Source organism: Perognathus longimembris, chromosome 2 (genome assembly GCF_023159225.1).
Source record: "Perognathus longimembris pacificus isolate PPM17 chromosome 2, ASM2315922v1, whole genome shotgun sequence".
In the NCBI taxonomy this organism is placed as follows: domain Eukaryota; kingdom Metazoa; phylum Chordata; class Mammalia; order Rodentia; family Heteromyidae; genus Perognathus; species Perognathus longimembris.
Window position 1 is genome coordinate 70,569,599 of NC_063162.1, and position 21,086 is coordinate 70,590,684.

Below are 21,086 nucleotides of genomic sequence, written 5' to 3' on the forward strand. Positions count from 1 at the left end.
TACAATGCACAATGTATCAAGAACATATACAGTATCCATGTGGCCAAGCCCAAGAAAATTCACCTAGGGCTCTAAATGTAATGTTGATATTAGACAATATGTTGACAGTAGTCTTATATGAACGTACATACATAGCTTTGGGGCTATTGTATTCCACTGAGAGGTCAATTTTTGACCTTTATATGTTGAGTTGAACTGCAATTCTTAGTAGCTAGGATTACAGATGTGAACCCCAGCATGAATATTTCTTTTTTCACTTAAATATTGAAGTTCCAGGAGATTCTTAAGTTTCTTATCACCGTAGTCTAGTTTACACATTCTTTTTTTGTTTTGTTTTGCCAGTCCTGGGCCTTGGGCCTGAGCACTGTCCCTGGCTTCCTTTTGCTCAAGGCTAGCACTCTGCCACTTGAGCCACAGCGCCACTTCTGGCCATTTTCTATGTATGTGGTGCTGGGGAATCGAACCCAGGGCTTCATGTATACAAGGCAAGCTCTCTTACCACTAGGTCATATTCCCAACCCCTAGTCTGCTCATTCTTGAATGATCCTATCCAAGAAAATAAAAAGTAAAAAAGACTATAATTTACTTTCTACTCATAGATAACGCTAGCCATGTGTCATTCCTAGATTTGAATTTCAAAGACTTAGTTCCCTACTTAGTAAACATTTCTTGAGTATCTTATAGGCACTCAAGCTCAAACTTGGCATATTTAAACTGAACTGATGACATCTGCATGCCCAAAGCCAGAAAATCTAAATCCTTGCATTTTCCCAGTGTCTATAGTCAATTACCAAACTCTGCTAAAACGTCTTTGTTGTATCTCAGAATCACCCATTCCACTGCATTTCTGTGCAACTTCCTTTATCTAGCCTGTTATTACCTCCTTACTATTACCACTGAATAGGCTCAGTGGCTTCAGTCTTTTCCTGCTCTAAGTCCAATTTTAGTAGGGTAACACTGGGATCTGGGATGCAAATAGGATCTTCTACCTCCTCTGTCTGACCTTCTTTGATATTTCTATTAATCTAAAGATAATCTGGAATTGCTTATCCAGAAAGAAAAAAATAATGCCATTTGTTTTTGTGAACTGTTATTACCTATATGTTAGTTTGTTCCTTCCTTAATTATATATATATTTAATATTATATATATATATATATGCTCAGATTAACTTAGAATTTGTGATCCTCTATAGACATTAAGACCTGGGATCACTGGAATCTGAAAATCTGAAGTGACATACTTCCACTCATAATTCATTGACAAAGCGAATCACATGTTATTCACAGGTGGAAAGGGAAACACAGACATGTCTATATAGTCCAGTCTCAGGGCTGGGAATATGGCCTAGTGGCAAGAGTGCTTGCCTCATATACATGAAGCCCTGGGTTTGATTCCCCAGCACCACATATATAGAAAGCAGCCAGAAGTGGCGATGTGGCTCAAGTGGCAGAGTGCTAGCCTTGAGCAAAAAGAAGCCAGGGACAGTGCTCAGGCCCTGAGTCCAAAGCCCAGGACTGGCAACAAACAAACAAACAAACAAACAAACTATATAGTCCAGTCTCTTTGTCTCTCTCAGCAGATAGCAATTTTCCTATAATCCATGTCTTAGTATGTTTTACTTTTTAAATTTTAAACATATTGTGTGTGTGTGTGTGTGTGTGTGTGCGCGCGTGCACACACACACATGCTTGCCAATACTGGGGCTTGAACTTGGGACCTCAAGCTTTTGCCTGATTTTTTTGCTCAAGGTTGGTGCTCTGCCACTTGAGCCACAACTCCATATCTGGCTTTTTTTTTTTTTTTAGTAATTAAATGGAGATAATAGTGTCACGGAGGAAATAGTTTATGGGGAAGTACTTTTCAAGGTTATACAGGATTCCTAGTCCCTTATTCTCTCAACTTTCTCCATGTGGTGAGCAACATCTGCCATTTTCTCCTGCCACCATGATGTTCTATTGCATTACATCCTCAAGAATTAATGGAACTGAAACTTCCAATGGAACCAGCAGGACTGAAATTTCTAAAAATCATCAGCCAGAATGAATCCTTCCTTTCTTAAGAGCTTTACATTATGAGCTCTGTCATAGCAGTGAAAAACTAGCTGCTCTCAGGGAGGTAGTTATAAGCTGAAGGCAGAAAGGGCTGGAAGCAGGAAATCTTTTGTAGTCACAGCTACTGGAGGTATCAGACAGCCAGGGGACATTCTATAGCTGGCTTGTAGCCAGGGGAAACATCCTATATCTGGCACATGGCTGGGACAATACCTTTTGTAGCTGGACATTAGAAATAGCCGTGGGACTGGGAATAGGCATCCTAACTAATGCAGCAAAATGTTGTTGACACTGTTGGGGCTGGGGGTATGAGAAGTTTGGGTGGGAATGGGCAACTGTGGCTGGGCCTGGCTTGTGAATGACCCAAGATGAAGGCTGTCAACCCAAAATAGGGGTGAATATACTGACACACCTCTCAAGAAAAATCCAGCCTGTCGGCAAAAAGGACCTTATACACTGACTCCAATTCCAATTTAACCCCACTTGGTGATGAGGAAATATCTTCCAGCTCTCCTAAGTCTTCTCTTCATTGCTTATAGCCTCAAACTGCACATGTCTGTGTCATAGGAAGTAGAGCTGACTCCATCTTGATTAGGGAAACATGGTAGCAAATGTTGGGGGGAGTAGAGCTGACTCCATCTTGATTAGGGAGACATGGTAACAATTGTTTAAATGAAGTTAAATATTAGGTCAACCTGGCTGCAAAATTCTGCTTCTATAAATGGCTTGTTTAACTTGTTTGCTCTACCCTGCATCAACCCCCTACCTCTGTGCTACACTTTTACCTATATAAACCCCAGCTCAAGGACTGTTAGGGGTCCCAGTTTCAGTTCTTGAGTCTGTGCTGCATCCCTGGCCAGTCAGTTTGCTTTCTTTTTTTTTTTTTTTTTCCAGACCTGGGCCTTGGACTCAGGGCCTGAGCACTGTCCCTGGCTTCTTTTTGCTCAAGGCTAGCACTCTGCCACTTGAGTCACAGCGCCACTTCTGGCCATTTTCTGTATATGTGGTGCTGGGGAATGGCTTCATGTATATGAGGCAAGTGCTCTTGCCACTAGGCTATATCCCCAGCCCCTCAGTTTGCTTTTTGCTTCCCCAGTAAATCCATCCTTTTGCTTGAGACTGTCTTTGAGTGGTAGACTCTTGGAGGGACAGGGAATCTCCTCCCTTGAATCCCGTAACAGCTGTCCTTTAAGAAATCTTGAATTGGGTAAAGTACTGAAGGGGCTGGGAATGTGGCTTAGCGTTAGAGTGCTTGCCTATCATACAATGAAGCCCTAGGTTCGTTTCCTCAGCACCACATATATAGAAAAGGCTAGAAGTGGTGCTGTGGCTCAAGTTGGCAGAGTGCTAGCCTTGAGCAAAAAGAAGCCAGGGACAGTGCTCAGGCCCTGAATTTAAGCCCTAGGACTGGCAAACAAACAGAAAACAAGTGAAATCGATGGAATCCTTTTCTTCAGTGAACCATGGTCTGTGGTCTTCAGACTTGGCAATAAACAAGGTGAGAAACAGGATCTTTTTTTTCTTTGTGGTTCACACTCATTGCCCAAGTTTTCTCTGTAGGAAAACTTAAGCTTGCGAATCTCACTGTCCAACTTCTCTGGTACTGCTCTGTTCTTTCCACATAGCTCACCTCAGGATGTTCTACCACTCTTGGAATTTCACACTACCAACATCCATGCTGTTGAATTCAATCAAAGATATGTTTTCCGAAGGTAGCTGCAAGTGAAATGGAAGCTCTGAGTGTAACAAGCAATCTGCTCACCTGCTAGCTTCAGCTTCTGGTACTTGCTTCCAGAAAACTGCATCTTGGTCCCCAGCTTGCAGAAAGCACAACTGCCAGCCTTTGTGTGTGTGTGTGTGTGTGTGTGTGTGTGTGTGTGTGTGTGTGTGTGTGTATGTGTGTGTGTGTGTCTTCAGTACTGGGGTTTGAAGTCAGGACCTCAGGCAGGTGCTCAAGTGCTAAACCACATCTCCAGTCCTTTTTTTTTTTTGGCACTGGATTTTTTTTTAATTAATTGAACATAAATTTTTTTACAAGGTGTTGTGCAAAGAGGGTGCAGTTACATAGTAGGGCAGTGTGTACATTTCTTGTGATATCTTACGACCTGTTTTTCTATCCCTTGTCTAGGTCAGGTAGACATATATGCAATATACAATGTATCAAGAACATATACAGTATTCCCAGACTTGGTCTCTACTGTCTCTCCGTCTCCCTTTGTTAACAGTCATATATCAAGTAGATCATGCCCCTTTGTTTTCTGTGTTCTAGGCTTGTCTCACTCAACATTATTTGTTCGAGTTCTGACCATTTCCCTGCGAATAACAATATTTCACCATTCCTAATCGCTATGTAGTATTCCATTGTGTATAAGTACCATATTTTTTGGATCCATTCGTCTGTGGAGGGGCATCTGGGTTGTTTCCATATTTTGGCTATTGTGAATTGTTTGGCACTGGATTTTTGAGATAGGTTCTTGCTTTGTGTGGGTGCCTGGACCATGATATGCATATTTATACTTCTTGTCATAGCTAGATGACCGGTGCACACCATCATGCCAACCTTTGCCAAGATGAACACCTTCTCACTAGATGGGTTGGGAAACGCAATCCTCTTCATTTCAGCCTCCCAAGTAGTTAGAATTACTGACATGAGCTCTTTACACCTGGCCTGGTTCTGTTTTCAAATTTTGCTTTTCTAAGCCGTGCACTGGTGGCACATGCCTATAATCCTAGCGACTGAGGAGGCTGATATCTGAGGATCACAGTTCAAAGCCAGCCCAAGCAGAAGAGTCTGTGGTACTCTTTTTTTGGGGCCAGTCCTGGGGCTTGTACTCCAGGCCTGAGCACTGTCCCTGGCTTTTTTGCTCAAGGCTAGCACTCTGCCACTTGAGTCACAGTGCCCACTTCTGGCTTTTTTCTGTGGTGCTGAGGAAATCAAACCCAGGGCTTCATGTATGTTAGGCAAGCACTCTACCACTAAGCCACATTCCCAGCCCCTGTGGGACTCTTATCTCCATTTAATCACCAGAAAACCTAAAGTAGCACTGTGGCTCAAGTGGCAGAAGCTAGCCTTGAGTTGAGCTCGGAGACAGTATCCAGGCCCTGAGTTCAAGCCCCCACTACTGAGAAAAAAAAAATTGCCTTCCTGGTCTAGCCATTTTTTCCCATGATTCATTCCTTCATTTAGTATCCATAGGTTTGTGTGTGGTATTTAGTTTGTGTGCAGTGTTGTGGTTTGGTGCAGGGTTTTGTGCATGCTAACCAAACACTTTACCACTGAGCTACATTCCCAACTCTTGGCTGTCTTCAACATACAGTCACTTTCTTGATGTTTTTTTGTTTTGCTTTGTATCAAAGTTAGGTTTATCATGAAAATATATCAAACTTTTCTCTGTTCCTGTCAATGTCAGATCTACCTAATGCTCTACTGAAGTGCCTACTTAATTCAAATAGGTTTCAGCACAAAAAAAAAAGTTAAAGAAAGTCGACTATTTTTTATAGTTGTAAAGTTTTTCACCAGTACCCCTTACAAATGAAAAGCAAATACAACCATGATCAAAAATGTTAGTCCTGGGGCTGGGGATATAGCCTAGTGGCAAGAGTGCCTGCCTCGGATACACGAGGCCCTAGGTTCGATTCCCCAGCACCACATATACAGAAAACGGCCAGAAGCGGCGCTGTGGCTCAAGTGGCAGAGTGCTAGCCTTGAGCGGGAAGAAGCCAGGGACAGTGCTCAGGCCCTGAGTCCAAGCCCCAGGACTGGCCAAAAAAAAAAAAAAAAAGTTAGTCCTGGGCTGGGAATGTGGCTTAGCAGTTGAGTGCTTGCCTAGCATGCATAAAGCCCTGGGTTTGATTCCTCAGCACCACATAAACAGAAAAAGCCAGAAGTGGCACTGTGGCTCAAGTGGTAGAGTGCTAGCTAGCCTTGAGCCAAAAGAAGCCAGGGACAGTGCTCAGGCCCAGAGTTCAAGCCCCAGGACTGGCAAAAAATAAAAGGTTAGTTCTATAAAACTTTTATGGTATTTTTGTAATAGCACTAAAGGTCAGTCAGGTACTGGTGGCGCACGCCTGTAATCCTAACTACTCTGGAGGCTGAGATCTGAGGATTGCGTTTGAAGCCAATCCAGATAAGTAAGTTCATGAGATTCTTATCTCCAATTAACCACCACGAAACCAGAAGTACAGCTGTGGCTCAAGGTGGTAGAGTGCAAAAAGAAGCTCAGGGAACAGTCCCAGAGTTCAGGCCCCATGATCAACATCCTCTCTCCCCCCAAAAAAGCAATAAGGTGATTATACAACACTGACTTGAGTGAAATTAATGAATGAAACTTCTGTTACTGTTTGGTCTTCTTTATCTACAAACTTTTTTGTGTGCTGGTACTCAGAATCTGGTTATTGTCCCTTAGCTTTTTTTTTTTTTTTTTTTTAAGTCTGGAATTCTACCACTTAAGCCATATCTCTATTTCTAGCTTTTTGGAGGTTAAATGGAGATAAGAATCTCACAGTCTTGGGGCTGGGAATATGGCCTAGTGGTAAAGTGCTTGCCTAGTATACATGAAGCCCTAGGATCTATTCCTCAGCACCACATAAACAGGAAAAGCCAGAAGTGGCAAGATTAGTACTCTACCACTCTGAGCCACAGCTCCACTTCCAGTGGTAGAGTTTCAGCTTTCAGTGCCCTAAGTTCAAGCCCCAGAACTGGCACTAAACAAACAAGCAAACAGGTTGTTCCTAAAGGAAAAAAAAAAATCTCATTTTGATGGGGAACATTGTAGGGGTATAGAAAAAAATAAACAAAATAATGAAAACATGTTTACAGAAGTTTTACTTTTGTTTTTGAGTCCATATTGATACCTGGAGGAGGCTATCTCAGTCTACCTTGGCATCTTATTTTAACAGTTGTATCTGGGGATATTTTTCTTAATTTAAGAAAATAAACCGTGTATATATGTAGAATGATGGAAGGGATGACACTAATAAAGATACACTGTACTCATACATGTTGAATTGAAACTACTCTGTACTGTGTGTGTGTGCGCATGCACACACACGCGCACACACCAGCCTTGGAGCTTAAACTTAGGGCCTCATGATGTCCCTGAGCGCTTTTGCTCAAGGCTAGTGCCACAGCTCCACTTCTGGCTTTTTGGTGATTGGAGATAAGAGTGTCACAGATTTTCTTGCCTGGGCTTGCTTCCAACCTGGATTCTCAGGTCTCAGTCTCCTGAGTAGCTAGGATTACAGGCATGAGCCTGGCTTTCTCTGTGCTCTGAATTCCTCTACTTCTCCAAACAAGTGCTGTAAAAGCCAGCACACTCACATTTAATTAGTGACCTATCAGGTGTTTTCTTCCTTTGTCCTACGGTTTAGAGAAGGACTTCTGCTTCTGGCGAGTCATAGCCCTGGTCTCGGGGGTGCTGAGTGACTTGTCTGGGAATCAGAACTTCCTGAAATTAGGCTTCAGTTCCCTAAATGCTGGCTGCTGGCAGCTGCTCTGAGACTCGGCTGCCATTCCTAGGAATTATCCTGATGGGCCTCCTGGGAAACAGGAACCTATTTTGTAATGGAGATGTCAGGTACTTAAGTAAATTATCTTTAATTATGGAAAACATAAAGGCAATAAGTGATCAAAATGGATTATCATTTTATTAGCAGTAGTTAGGAGGAATGGGAATTTAAATACAGAAGTTCAACCTGCACAGGAAGAAAGGAAACAATTCTTGGAACATATGAGTGTGAAAGACTGAATTTAGTTAAAATGATTTTAGTCTGGTTCTGGGCTGGAATTCAGCATGAGCACTGTCCCTGAGCTTTTTTGTTCAAGGCTAGTGCTCTACCACTTGAGTCACAGCCCCACTTCCAGCTTTTTGGTGGTTAATTAGGTGTAGGAGTCTCCTAGATTTTCCTGCCCAGGCTGGCTTTGAACCTCAATTCTCAGATCTCAGCCTCTTGAGTAGCTAGAATTAAGTGTGAGCGACCAGGGGAGCTGGGATAATCTTTTTTTTCTTTTTTGGTTGGTCATGAGGCTTGAACTCAGGGCCTGAGAGCTGTCCCTGAACTCCATTTGCTCAAGGTAGGTAGGTACTCTAACACTTTAAGCCACAGCAGCACTTCAAGTTTCCTGGTGGTTAATTTAAGATAAGTCTCATGGACTTTCCTGCCAGGGTTGGTTTCAAACTGTGATTACAGGGTGAGCCACCAGTGCCCAGGTAGGGAAATCTTTGTACACATTTTTTGGTTTTCATTTTTATTACTAGCATACATTAGGGGGAAGTTTCACTGTGACTTTTTTTTCCCTGTCAATTATGTGGCTTGAGTTCTGGGCCTTGGCACTGTCCCTAAGCTCCTTTTGCTCAAGGTAAACACTTTACCATATAAGCTATAGCACCACTTCTGGCTTTTCCCATCATTAATTGGAGGTAAGAGTTTCAGGTATTTTCCTGTTCAGCACTAGTCTGTGGCTTTTTTTTTGTGTCAGTTCTGGGGCTTGAACTCAGGATTTGGGCACTGTCCCTGAGCTTTTGTACTCAAGATTAGTACTCTACCACTCTGAGCCACAGCTCCACTTCCAGTTTTCTGGTGGTTCATTGGAGAAAAGTTTCATGGACTTCCCTGCCCCAGCTGACTTTGAACTTCGAACCTTAGATCTCTCAACCTCCTAAGTAGCTAGGATTATAGGGGTGAGCACCAGTGACCAGCTTGTAGTGACTTATTTAAATGCCTTCTATAAACATTTTCCTTCTTTCTACAGTCCTTTATAGCTATAACTTGTAACAAGTATGTAACATTTCTGAGTGAGTTAGATTTACTTAACTTTGTGTGTGTGCGTGCGTGCGTGCGTGTGTGTGTGTGTGTACAAGTCCTGGGGCTTGAACTCAGGGCCTGGGCACCATCTGTGAGCTTTTTTACTCAAAGCTAGCACTGTACCACTTGAGCCAACTTTTTGGTAATTGGAGATGGTCTCACAGACTTTCCTGCCTGGGCTGGCTTTGAACCATGATCCTCAGAACTCAGTCTCCTGAGTAACTAGGCTTACAGGCATGAGCCCCCACCACCCAGCTTTAGAATCTTTCTTTCTTCCCAGGCAGCTTGGATAATAATCTTTCTGTTTATATTTCTCACCATAGCTGGGGTAGCATGCTTGCCCCACCAACTCTAGCTTTTTCTAATATGATGGGGTCTTTGACTGGTCATGAACTGCAGTCCTTCCAATATTTCTCTTTCAAATACCTCAGATTACAGGTGTGAGCCAACATGCCTGGCTTCAATCTAACCATTAAAAAAATCACATAAATTGCCTATTTCCCTTGATCATATTCTTAGCACAAGACTTTCTAGATATAGCATTATGAGCATTCTGATTTGGTACACAGCTTGATTTTTTTGTTGTTGTTTTTGGTCTGCTTCTCCAATCATTCCATCAACTGAATACCATCTGCCATCAGCTAATTGCCCCCTCGTTCCTTCCTTGGGGACAAGGGCAGCCAGAGGTATCATGTTCACACACAGGGGGCAGAGGCCTTGTAGTAGCCCAGTGAAAATGGATCCTATCCCTGACCTCAGAGCTGCTGCCACTTTTCCCCAAGGCCCCTCCTTTGTTCTCTGGGCTGACAAGTGAGGCGGGTGCCAATGAACACTGTGCTGGATTCCAGACACCCTATCAACCTGAAAGGCGCTCACAGGAAGATTAAAATCACTGTTTAATAATACATTATTTGGCATCCTGAATGGAAGAGCAAAGTAGTTTCAAATGAAAATGTTTAATTGGCATTATTGGGGATTGAAATGCATCAAACAAATTTTCTTTTCATTATCAACTCCTTAGCAGTAAAATCCACTATAGCTGATTGGTTAAAAAATCTATGCTTCGTTTTTATTTTTGTGTTGGTCCTGGGGTTTGAATTCAGGACCTGGGAACTGTCCCTGAGCTTTTTTGCTCAAAGTTAGTGTTCTACCACCTGAGCTAAAGCTCCACATCTGGATCTTTCTTTTCTTTTGGGTATTTTATTGCCAACAAGTCTCCTGTTGGTAGGTGTTGGTAAATCACGCTTGTAATCCTAGCTACTCAAGAGCCTGAGATCTGAGGATTGTGGTTCAAAGCCAGCTCAGGCAGGAAAGTCCATGAGACACTTATCTCCAATTAACTACCAGAAAACTGGAAGTGGTGCTGTGGCTCAAAATGGTAGAGTACTAAAAGAGCAAAAGAGCTCAGGGACAGGAGCCCTGGGTTTGATTCCTCAGTACCACATAAACAGAAAAAGCCAGAAGTGGCACTGTGATTCAAAGTGGTAGAGTGCTAGCAAAAGAAGCTCAGGAACAGTGCCTAGGCCCTGGGTTCATGCCCCAGGACTGGCAAAAGAATAAAAAATTCCATAGGGAAACATGTTTTTGTTAGCATGCATTGGTTATGCATGGGCAGGTGTCTGTTGGGACAGTCCTGCTCATGTATCCCGTATCCCTATCAACGCCCCCCTACCCCCATCACTCTCCCTCACACCCCTACCCAACTCCTAAAACAATTCCAACCAGTTTCATTGTTTAATTTGGTACAGCCAATCTACTTAAGACAATCTTGATCCCTTCTGTAGCCCAATCTTTTCCTGCTAGTACCCACTCCACAATAGAGCCTATTTCTCTTTTCAACCTCTTCTTGATCAAAAGTTTTCATTGAGGTTCTTTATGCTTTCAGTTTCAGTGTATCTCAAAATTATTCATTCTTTTTCCCTTTCATCTTCCCCTTCCTCTCCCAAGTAGTCCCTTAGTTAACCTCATGTCCTGTTTCTCCATATATATAAAATTATGTATACATGAGTATGTGTCTTTTAGGTCTAGGTTTCACATGTGAACAAAAACATACAATCTTTTTTCAGCTTGGCTTCCTCCATTTGCCTGTTAACAGTTCATTTTTCTTTGTAGCTGGGTAATAATAGATGTTAATGTTCCCTACCATATGTGTGTGTAAAAATATATACACACAGATATGGATGGATAAAATGGTTTGTGAATGCATTTATACACCACGGTCTTATTTATCCACTCAACTGTTGTCAGCACTCTGGCTAAAATAAACATAGGGATACAAGTATCTTTCTTGTTTATTGATTTACTTTTCTTTGGATATATGTTCAACAGTTGTTTATGGGGGTCACAAGGAAGGCCTATTTTTAGTTTTTAGAAAGTGGTATTATCCCTAAGCTCCCAATCACTCTATCACTTGAGCTACAACTATGTCTGGCATTTTGCTAGTTAATTGGAGATAAGAATCTGACAGACCTGTCTGCACTGGCATTTTTGAAACTCCATCCACTTAGGCTTCAGAGCTTTGAAGCACTTTTTTTTTTTTTTTTTGGCTGCCCCTAGGGCTTGAACTCAGGGCCTGAGCACTGTCCCTGGCTTTGTTTTGGTCAAGGCTAGCACTCTACCACTTGAGCCACAGTGCCACTCCTGGCCTTTTCTATATATGTGGTGCTGAGGAATGGAACCTTGTGCTTCATGTATACAAGGCAAGTACTCTACCACTAGGCCATATTCCCAGCCCTGTGCCTGAGGTTGTTTGCTGAAGGATAACACTTCTATCACTTGAGCCACAGCTCCACTTCTGGTCTTTTGTGGTTAGTTTGAGATAAGAGTCTCATAAGACTTTTCTGCCCAGGCTGGCTCTGAACCACAATCCTCAGATCTCAACTTCTGAGTGGCTAGGATTATAGGCATGAGCCACTAGACTAGCTGGCTTCTTGTTTCTGGACAAACCTAGAAAACCCTCACCTGCTTAATATGAAAAATTCAATGTGGCATCCCTTGAGACCTTAGTACCTTCTTGTCCTTTGACAAGTGAATTCTAAAGGTCGCTTAAGCTAGGAATGAGACTCATGCAGTTCTGACATCAGGGTCCACTAGCCCCACCTAGCGGCATTAAACAAACTCAACTATCTCACAAACAGGATGGTAAGGCATGGCTTTACTTGTGTAAACAGAATCTGCAGGTAGTTCTCATGTTCACTTTTCTGGCCCTTTTTCCAAAAGGATCAGATGATCTACAGGATGAGACAATGAAGTATTTACTACATTAAGGACTTCTGGCTCTTTCTGGCAAATATAAAGCAGAAAGTGGAGAGCTAACTGTTTTTGAGTTGAATAGGAACATGTGAAAGATCAAGACACCTTGCCACAAAGATTAGCAAGGTATCCTCCTAAGAGATGGGCAAGGGGCTGGGGATATAGCCTAGTGACAAGAGCGCTTGCCTCATATACATGAAGCCCTGGGTTCAATTCCCCAGCACCACATATACAGAAAATGGCCAGAAGTGGCGCCGTGACTCAAGTGGCAGAGTGCTAGCCTTGAGCAAAAAGAACCCAGGGACAGTGCTCAGGCCCTGAGTCCAAGGCCCAGGACTGGCAAAAAAAGAAAAAGAAAAAAAAAAAGAGATGGGCAAAACATCTCAAGAGTTTGAGAAGAGTTCAGTTTGGTTCAATTTAGTTTTGTGCATGTGTCTGTGTATGCTAGTCCTGGGCTTAAACTCTTATTACATTTTTTTTTTCCCATTTAAGGCTAGCACTCTTCCATGTGAGCAACAGCTCCACTTCTGCCTTTTCAATGCTTAGTTGGAGGTAGAGCCTTTTTCCTGCTTGAGCTAGTTTTGAACTGTGATCTTCAGATCTTGGCCTCCTGTGTAGCTAGGATTACTGTATAGGTGCAAGCCTCGGGTGACCAGCCTTCTTTTTTAAAATTTTTTATTTATTTTCTTTGCCAGTCCTGAGGCTTGGACTCAGGGCCTGAGCACTGTCCCTGGCTTCTTTTTGCTCAAGGCTAGCACTCTACGACTTGAGCCAGAGCACCACTTCTGGCCATTTTCTGCATATGTGGGTGCTGGGGAATTGAACCCACGGCTTCATGTATGAGGCAAGCACTCTTGCCACTAGGCCATATCTGCAGCCCCACCAGCCTTCTTATTGTTAGCAAGATCACATACCAGGAATCCTGCTAGAAACTAGTAACTTGCTAATTAAACTATTTCCATTTTTTTCTTTTTCTTTTTGTTGGTTGTAGGGGTTGAACTCAGGGCTTGGGCACTGTCGCGGAGCTGTTTTGCTCAAGACTAGCATCCTACTACTTTGAGCCATAGTACCACTTCTGGGTTTCTGGTGTTTAATTGGAAATAAAAGCCACACAGACTTTCCTGCCTCCAGAGACTTTGAACAGTTACCCTCAGATCTGAGTTTCCTGAATGGTTAGGTTTACAACAGGCCTAGCTCCATTTTTTTATTTTCTGTAGTTCCTGTAATAAACTTTAAGTCAAACAATACTGACACATAGTTTTTTTTGTCTTTCAGGCCTTAACATTATATTCTAATATTACTACTCAAGGCTGGCACTCTACCATTTGATCCAGTTCCACTGCTGGCTTTGTGAGAGCCACCTGTGCCTGGCTCCTATTTGTGTTGTTTTTGGCAGCTCTGGTCTGACTAGCTGGTGAGGAGGTTTTGGATCACTTGATGTTGACACAAACAAGAAGTAGTGTTAGTTTGGATAAAATATTTAATTCTCATTTGCCAATGATCTAAAATTGCTAGAGCTTGATCAGAAATTTGAAAATGACAATAACTAGAATTTCCTGAGCATATCTTACACTATGATAAATTGCACTATGGAAAAAGGTTATATTAGTTTAATTGTGCTCCTGTGGAGGACATTTTAAACCTGCAGGAGGGTCCCTAGAGGTGAAGTGCTCAATGCTCATGGCTGCCTCCTTGGGAAACTCTTTGACTAGAAAAAGGAAGATGGCATTTACAGTTGTTTGAGGTGCTGTAATATATCAACTGGTACTCCCAGCTGTCTCACTAAACTGGCTGTCTGTTCCAAAACCCATGTGAGGCTTGGAGGTTCTGGAAGTGGGTGCCCTTGTGTCCTGCAGCATTCCAAATGTGAGTGCTCTACCCCCTCAGCAGTCTTGTCAACATTTTGGTTCAACTCAGCACCATATTCACACAGTCTTGCATCTGTAACTTCAGCAATCCTTTCCTCAGCTTGAATGGCGTGACCAAGATCCATACGCTCCATTGAGTCTAGTAAGTCTCCCACCTGGGGCCTGGCAGCCACGGCCTTCAGGCGCTGCAGTACACATGCTTCACACTGGCCAAGTGCGTCCAGAAGAGTATGTATTTTATTGATCCAAATCACACTGTGAGTGTGCAGATGGCACCAGGAGAGCAAAGCACTGAGTGGAAGCAGAAACGAGAGTTAAGGAGGAAAGTAACTGTGGGATTTTAGAATGGTTGATGCTGAAAGGACCCCTCCATTTTTTTTGGCCAGTCCTGGGGCTTGAACTCAGGGCCTGGGCACTGTCCCTGAGCTTTGCTCTACCACTTGAGCCACAATGCCACTTCTGGTTTTTTCTGTTTATGTGGTATTGAGGAATTGAACCCAGGGCTTCATCCATACTACCACTAAGCCACATTCCCAGCCCAAGTAACTCTTTCTTGTACAATGTGTGTCTAGTCTAAAGGGCTGACTTACTGGGCTCTGCCTCATGTGCAGGTCCTACAAGATTTATTCGAAACCCAAAGACCTTTTCATCAGAGAAAGGTGGTAGTTCAGTTATTCACTTTCTTACCTTAAAAGAATTTAAAATATTATTATAAAGGTGATGTTCAGGGGCGGGAATATGGCCTAGTGGTAAAGTGCTCACCGCGTATACATGAAGCCCTGGGTTTCATTCCATAGCACCACATATATAGAAAAAGCCGGAAGTAGCGCTGTGGCTCAAGTGGTAGAGTGCTAGCCTTGAGCAAAAAGAAGCCAGGGACAGTGCTCAGGCCCTGAGTTCAAGCCCCAGGACTGGCAAAAAACAAAACAAAACAAAGGTGATGTACAAAAAGTTACAGTTATGTAAGTCAGGTAAAGAAAAAAAAATATATTTTTGGTTGGTTGTGGAGCTTGAACTCAGGGCCTGAGCACTGTCCCTGAGCTCTTTTGCTCACTGTGATCCACAGCTCCACTTCCCATTTTCTGGTTGTTAAATGGAGACAAGAGTCTCATGGACTTTCCTGCCTGGGTTGGCTATGAACTGTGCTAATTAGATCTCAGCCTCCTGAGTAGCTAGGATTATAGGCAGAGCCACAAGAGCAAAACCAAGAGTACATTTCTTTTTGGGCAATGTCCTACCTTTCTCTGCAAAGGAAAATGTCTGGTTCATATATCAAAGGAAATGAACTAATCATGACTTTGACTTTTTTTTTTTTGTGCCAGTAATGGGGCTTGAACTCAGGGACTGAGCACTGTCCCTGGCCTCTTTTTGCTTAAGGCTAGCACTCTGCCACTTGAGCCACAGCGCCACCTTTAGCTTTTTCTATATATGTGGTACTGAGAAATCGAACCCAGGGCTTCATGTATATGAGATGAGCACTTTTGCCACTAAGCCATATTCCCAGCCCATTACTTTTTTTTTTTTTTTTTTGGCCAGTCCTGGGCCTTGGACTCAGGGCCTGAGCACTGTCCCTGGCTTCTTCCCGCTCAAGGCTAGCACTCTGCCACTTGAGCCACAGCGCCGCTTCTGGCCATTTTCTGTATATGTGGTGCTGGGGAATCGAACCTAGGGCCTCATGTATCCGAGGCAGGCACTCTTGCCACTAGGCTATATCCCCAGCCCCCCAGCCCATTACTTTGACTTTTTAAAGACAGTATTATTTTATGCTCTGAAGCACAGAAATCAACACCAGGAAAAGCACTTTATTATTGTTATGATTATTTTGGCAATCCTGGTATTTGAACTCAGGACTTCACCCTTGGTAGGCAGGTGCTCTAGTGCTTAAACCACTACTCCAGCTTTTTCCTGAATGGGCTGGCTTTGAACTGCGATCCTCAGATCTCAGCCTCCTGAGTAGCTAGGATTACATGCATGAGCCACTGGTGCCTGGCTCACTCTAGCACTTTTGATCTAGTTACTTTGGAGATAGGGCTGAGCTTTTGCTGGGGCCACAGTGGACCATGATTCCCTGTTTATTTATTTATTTATTTATTTTTGCCAGTCCTAGGGCTTGAACTCAGTCCTGGGCTGTCCCCGAGCCTCTGTGTGCTCAAGGCTAGCACTCTACCATTTGAGCCACAGCACCATTTCTGGCCTTTTCTGTTTATGTGGTACTGAGGAATTGAACCTAGGGCTTTATGCATGCTAGGCAAGCACTTTACTACTAAGCCATGTTCCCAGTCCCATGATTCCCTATTTATGCTTTTCACTGTAGCTAGGATAATAGGCATTGTAACAGCATATTTGGCATTTTCTGTTCAGCTGGAGTTTCTTGGATTTTGAAAAATAAAATTTTGTTGTTACATTAAAGTGTTACACAGAGGGGTTACAATTCCGTAAGTCAGGTCATGAGTACAATTCTCCTGTTCTCTAATTTTTTTTCCCATGCTGGGGTGGCCTGGAATGAAGGCCCCCACTTCCCGCACCCACCTCCCCCCACCAGCATGTGCCTGGCAAACTGGAATGACAGGTGCTTGCACCACTCCCCACTGATTGGCTGAGCTGATGTCTTGTGAACTTTTTGCTCAAGCGAGCTTTATAATTTCCACCTTCCAATATTGGGGCTGGAAAAGAACTTTCAAAACCTTTTGTTGTTCCATATTACTTTCATAAACATTTAGCAGTAATACTGAGGTGAAGATGATTTAGTTTTTCAAGTTACCTCAGTGTTCCTCTAAGTTGTCCATAGTTTACAATGACTTCTGCACCTTCCTTGTAACCTTGGTTGAAGCCTTGCTGAAGAGCAACTGCTTTGCCAGCATCTACGCCATCTCTGTAGCCTTCCTGGGAAGAAGAACCAAAGCTGAAAAGATCGTGAACTAGAAAGGCATGGAACCAATTCAGAGAATGATGAAACCATCCTTTATAGTGTTAGCAAACTTATTTGGCATAGGCACAAAACCAAGGCTGATTATGTTTCTCCTGAATGTTTACTGTTGACTCATCTTTCCTTCTCTCTCTTTAAGAGTTCTTTTTTAAGAACTGTATTGTTATTATTAAGATGCTGTATAGAGGGGTTTAAAAGATTTTTTTTTTTTGTATTAGCATCATTCATAAGACAATGGGCCAGGCACCAGTGGCTCATGTCTGTAATCCTACCTACTCAGGAGGCTAAGACCTGAGGATTGTGGTTCTAAGCCAGCCTGGGCAGGTGAGATTCTTTGCCTGCAAAGTGTTTAAGCACTCATAGTGTCACAGACGGAGGTGAGGTTTAATGAAGCTTCCCTTTAAATGTAGGAAGTCTTCACTTCGGGTCCTTGACTTTCATTGCAGAGTAAGAATTTTTGGACAAGACACAATGGTAAGAAAACTGGGCAGAGCTTTATTGAGTAAGTAAACAGGCAGGTAAGCAAACAAACAGAAGGGCAGTACACACTCTAGCAGAGTGTGAGTGCTAGCATAGAGAGAGAGAGAGAGAGAGAGAGAGAGAGAGAGAGAGAGACAAACAGGCAGAGGGACATGCAAGGAGAGAAAGAGACACCAAGAGGGGCACACACATCAGGAGACACCCAGCCCCTTGAGCTACTGGGTTATTTATAGGGTAAAGGCTGGGGGTCTGGCTTACCAGGTTATGCAAAGATAGGTGCTTTGTCTTTGCCACACCTGGTGTTATTTCCTGAGTTTCCAGGTAAAAATGCATCCTGTCATAAAAACAGACCCTCATCTTTGAGATGAGGAAGAGCCCTACTATCAGCCTTTTGCAGCTAGAAGTGGCTGAAGTTTGGGGAAGTAGGCTTTTTCTGGGTCCCTTAGGAAAACATCCCTCAGGAATGACAGCATGCTGTTGTCTCTGCCTGAAGCAAAAGATAGCATTTCTACGTTTCTAAATACCACATTTCCGAGTTGCCTCCCCCATGCCTCGGTTTCCTTGTTTATTCTGCTGCTTCATTTCCTCTAAAATGACTTTGTTCCCTTAATCCCCCTTTTTTTTTTTTGGTACTGCCAGTCCTGGGGCTTGAGCCTGGGCACTGTCCCTGACTTTTTTTTTTTTTTTTGCTCACAGATAGCACTCTGCCACTTGAACCAGAACACCACTCCCAGCCTTTTCTGTTTATGTGGTACTGAGGAATCAAACCCAGGGCTTCATGCACTCTAGCCAAGCACTCTACCACTTAGCCACATTCCCAAACCTGTTCCCTTAAGGGAAGCTGTGTCTCAAGTGATAGAGAACTACCCTTGAATCAAAAAGCTCAGGGACAGTGGGCCCTGAATTCAAGTCCCAGGTCTGGCAAAAATACAATTTAAAACTCAAAGGATGCTCAGCACTTGCAGGTCTAGCCTGTTTCCCACAGAGCATTTTGTAACAGACCACATAGTTACTAGAGTAAGTAAATATTATTTTACTGAAATGTTAAATAAGGGCAGCTTCGTGTGTGTGTGTGTGTGTGTGAATATACCAGTAGTTGGTCTTGCACTCAGGTCTGAGGACCTCAAGTTCTTTTGTAGCTTTTTTCACTAAAGGCAAAGGTGCTATCATTTGAGCTACAGCTCTATTTCCAGCTTTTTGCTGGTTAATTGGAGATAAAGTCTAATGGTCTTCTGCACAGGCTGGCTTTAAACTGCAATCCTCAGATCTCAGATGCTCAAGTGGCTGGGAGTACAGGCCTTAGCAATGGTAGAAACGTGTGTGTGTGTGTGTGTGTGTGTGTGTGTGTGTGTGTATTGGGGTTTGCACACAGGCCCTCGCTTTTGACAGGCAGGCACTCTACTAAGGGCCCAGGCGTCAGCCAGAACTGAAGCTTTAGGAGGAATTTAATGGTTGGATGCAGATCACACGATTCAGCCTCACCCAGGACTAAATTCTGCGTGCTTCACCTGGTCATTCACCTTGGCTGGATGAGAGGAGTAATGAGCGAGTCCAAGAAAACAACCGATTCAGACCCTCCAGTGTTTCATAAGAGTTTTTCCTACTGCAGCCCAATAGGTGAGTCACCTCCAATCACCAGTCCCACACAACCGGACGCCGGGGTCTCTCCTACGGCCTCCACGCCACCCGCGCCGCCCTGGGCGCAACTCTTCAGATTTCCGCTCCTCCTAACGCGGTGCGCAGGCCGGCCAGGCGGCCTCCACCCCGCACCCGATCCGCGGGATCCCGGAGGCCACGGGCCAGCGGCCACTCTCACATCCCGGTCCCCTCTCCCCAGCCCGGATCCGCTCTCCCCGCACCCGGTCCCCTCTCCCCAGCCCCGATCCACTCTCCCCGCACCCCGTCCCCTCTCCGAATTCCGATCCGCTCGCCCAACCTCCGATCCACTCTCTCCGCACCCCGTCCCCTCTCCCCACCCTGCCACCCTGAACCTCTCCCCGAACTTTACCTTGACTCGTCTTTGCATGTGGCTCCGCCATTCCCGCCGCAGCAGCACCGACTCGTCTGCTTCCTCGTCGAACACATCCTCCGACTCCCCGGGGCCACAGGCTACGGGCTGCGCTCGAACCCACGACATCACTGCGGGACCGCCGGAAGCGCCTCTGGCGAGCATTTCCGGTACAAGGGCGGGGCCACGGCAGGCCGCGAGCCGGCCTCTGGGTCTGACTGCGCACGCGCTCCGGGCCTAGGGCTCCGGCGCGGCCGCCTGCGGTGGGCATGCGTGGGGTCGCTGCCTGCTGCCGTGAGCCGGAAGGACTCGCTTGGCAGCTCTGAGCCGGTGGAGTTTGGGGCCGCCCCACACCAGCCGGATGCAGACTGCAAACTAGTCCTGCTGCGGCGTCCCCGTGGTTTGCGTGACCGCCGGAGCTGCGTCAGCCTGCGCCCCGCGTTGGGGCCGGGAGCCGCCGAATCTGCCTGATCCGGACCCCAAAGCCTTGGCGGTGGGGTGGGGAGCGTGGGGAAGGCTGCGCGGGAAGAGCGCGGTGTCAATGCCGGGAGCTGATGCTCGCGCCCGTAATCCTGGCTACTCAGGAGGCTGAGCCCTGAGGATCGCGGTTCGAAGCCAGCCCGGGCACCACCGGAACGATGGAAGTGGAGCTATGGCTCAAGTGGTAGAGGGCTGAGTAAAAAGCCTCAGGGATATCCCCGAAATCCAGAGTTCAAGCCCCAGGACCTCCCCCCCCATGACGTAAAAAAATGCGCCGCGTAGTAATGGTGTGCGGGGATTCTGGTGGGCTCTGCAGGTGACAATTTTGTATTCGTTTGCAGTTTATATTTCACTGCTAGAGATTGAACTAGGGCATGAAAATGCTCGGGTTCTGCCACTCCCCAGCCCCAAAGTTAGAATTTCAAATCTTCAGAGGGAATTTTGCATCCCCTATGCAGAGATGCAGCTTAATCAGAAACAAAATGGTAGCAAGGGAAGAAATACACATAGTAATTGATATAAATAAATTAGGAAACCCAGAATCTTTCATGAATAAATAAAGCTGGTTCTTTGGAAACACCAATAAGATGGATAACTCTACATGGCTTTGTTGTATAAAAATAAAATTATGAAGGATAGGAATTAGAAGGAAGGTAGCCCCTAACGCAGAAGAAAATTAAAGACATTATACGTGTAACACATATGCGAACCTAGGAGATATGAATGACTTCCTAAAAAAATGACACCCAAGAAATAGAATATGTAGTGTCAATTACTATAAAAAAAATAGGGGCTAAAGTCAAGTTCTGATGGCTCATGCCTATAATCCTAGCTATAATCCTAGCTACTCAGGAGGCTGAGATTTAAGGATCATGGTTCAAAGCCAGCCTAAACAAGAAAGTCCCTAAGACTCTGATTTCCAGTTAACTACCAAAAAAGACAAAAGTGGAGCTGTGGCTCAAGTGGTAGAGTGCTAGTCTTGAGCAGAAAAGCTCAGGGACAATGTACTCAGGCCCAGAATTCAGACTCCACAGACTGACACAGACACACACACCCCCACACACAATAGGGATTAATGTCTACCATAAAAAAAATAACATGATGATAGGTGCTGGTGGTTTATGTTTTATGTTGCTTAGGAGGCAGAGATGGACAGGATCACAGTTTGAGGCCATTCAGGAAGAAAAACTCTTGAGACTCCTGAACCGTGTCTG

General features: G+C 44.4%; 1 protein-coding gene across 1 annotated transcript; it reads right to left on the reverse strand.

Moving 5' to 3' along the window:
- Positions 1–13,478: 13,478 nt before the first annotated feature.
- Positions 13,479–19,549, reverse strand: Yae1 (YAE1 maturation factor of ABCE1). Its single transcript, XM_048339441.1, has 3 exons — positions 19,393–19,549; positions 16,740–16,861; positions 13,479–14,269 (listed from the first exon to the last, which is right to left on the reverse strand). The coding sequence occupies exons 1-3, from the start codon at positions 19,519–19,521 to the stop codon at positions 13,840–13,842; spliced, it is 681 nt and encodes a 226-aa protein (XP_048195398.1). The 5' UTR covers positions 19,522–19,549; the 3' UTR covers positions 13,479–13,839.
- Between the last annotated feature and the right edge of the window lie 1,537 nt (positions 19,550–21,086).

What these genes read in the sequence shown, in the direction of transcription:
- Yae1 (XM_048339441.1), bottom strand. Translation starts at nt 19,521, where the DNA reads ATGTCGTGGGTTCGAGCGCAGCCCGTAGCCTGTGGCCCCGGGGAGTCG. An exon ending in ACATGCAAAGACGAGTCAAG is followed by an intron (nt 16,862 to 19,392) that starts GTAAAGTTCGGG and finishes TCTTCTTCCCAG; the next exon opens with GAAGGCTACAGAGATGGCGT. An exon ending in CAACTTAGAGGAACACTGAG is followed by an intron (nt 14,270 to 16,739) that starts GTAACTTGAAAA and finishes GCTTCCACTCAG; the next exon opens with TGCTTTGCTCTCCTGGTGCC.